General features: G+C 41.0%; 1 protein-coding gene across 2 annotated transcripts in view; it reads left to right on the forward strand.

The window, feature by feature from the left end:
• Positions 1-274: 274 nt before the first annotated feature.
• LOC119593955 (ankyrin repeat, PH and SEC7 domain containing protein secG-like) overlaps positions 275-605 on the forward strand; it is an 11148-nt gene continuing 10817 nt past the window's right edge. Inside the window, exon 1 of one of the 2 annotated variants that reach the window (XM_037942975.1) lies at positions 275-588. In XM_037942975.1, the coding sequence (XP_037798903.1) occupies positions 571-588 (18 nt within the window). In that variant the 5' untranslated portion in view covers positions 275-570. The remainder of the gene's footprint in view (positions 589-605) is intronic. The other variant, XM_037942974.1, reaches the window with a different exon arrangement.

The raw sequence follows: 605 nt of genomic DNA on the forward strand, positions 1-605 counted from the left end.
TTTTCAGTATCCCTCAATTTTCTCTATCTACACATCCCCCAACCCCTTCTCTCTCACTCTCTCGCCCCTCTATATCCAAGGTCTCTATATCCAAGGTTTCTATATCCAAGGACTCTATATCCAAGGTTTCTATATCCAAGGACTCTATATCCAAGGTTTCTATATCCAAGGTTTCTATATCCAAGGTCTCTATATCCAAGGTCTCTATATCCAAGGACTGTCCTACATTTGAGTATGTGCATTTCGTGGGAAGGCGGCCGGATGCCTCGTTATCTCGCCAGAAACAATAAAATGTCACATAACGTTTGGTCTCTATGTCTGAGCTACAGTCGTACGTGTCACATTACCTTGACTGTCTCATGCGTTTTAATCTAAATTCATTGTAAATTCGTAAGCTACTGAGCAGTGGTGTAGAATTGCCTATATTTGTTTTGGTGTGACGTGAAACGGAAATGGTAACTAAGAACAGCAGAGATTTCTAGAAAGCTAGAAGACGCGAAGCCGAAAAGGGTAGTATTTTTCGATGATTGCTACACATGGAACAGAGGAAACGAGAGTTGTGCAAACAGAATGGATGAAAATGATCAAGTACGTATATCCTTGTG

This window comes from Penaeus monodon, chromosome 33, assembly GCF_015228065.2.
Source record: "Penaeus monodon isolate SGIC_2016 chromosome 33, NSTDA_Pmon_1, whole genome shotgun sequence".
Taxonomy (NCBI): domain Eukaryota; kingdom Metazoa; phylum Arthropoda; class Malacostraca; order Decapoda; family Penaeidae; genus Penaeus; species Penaeus monodon.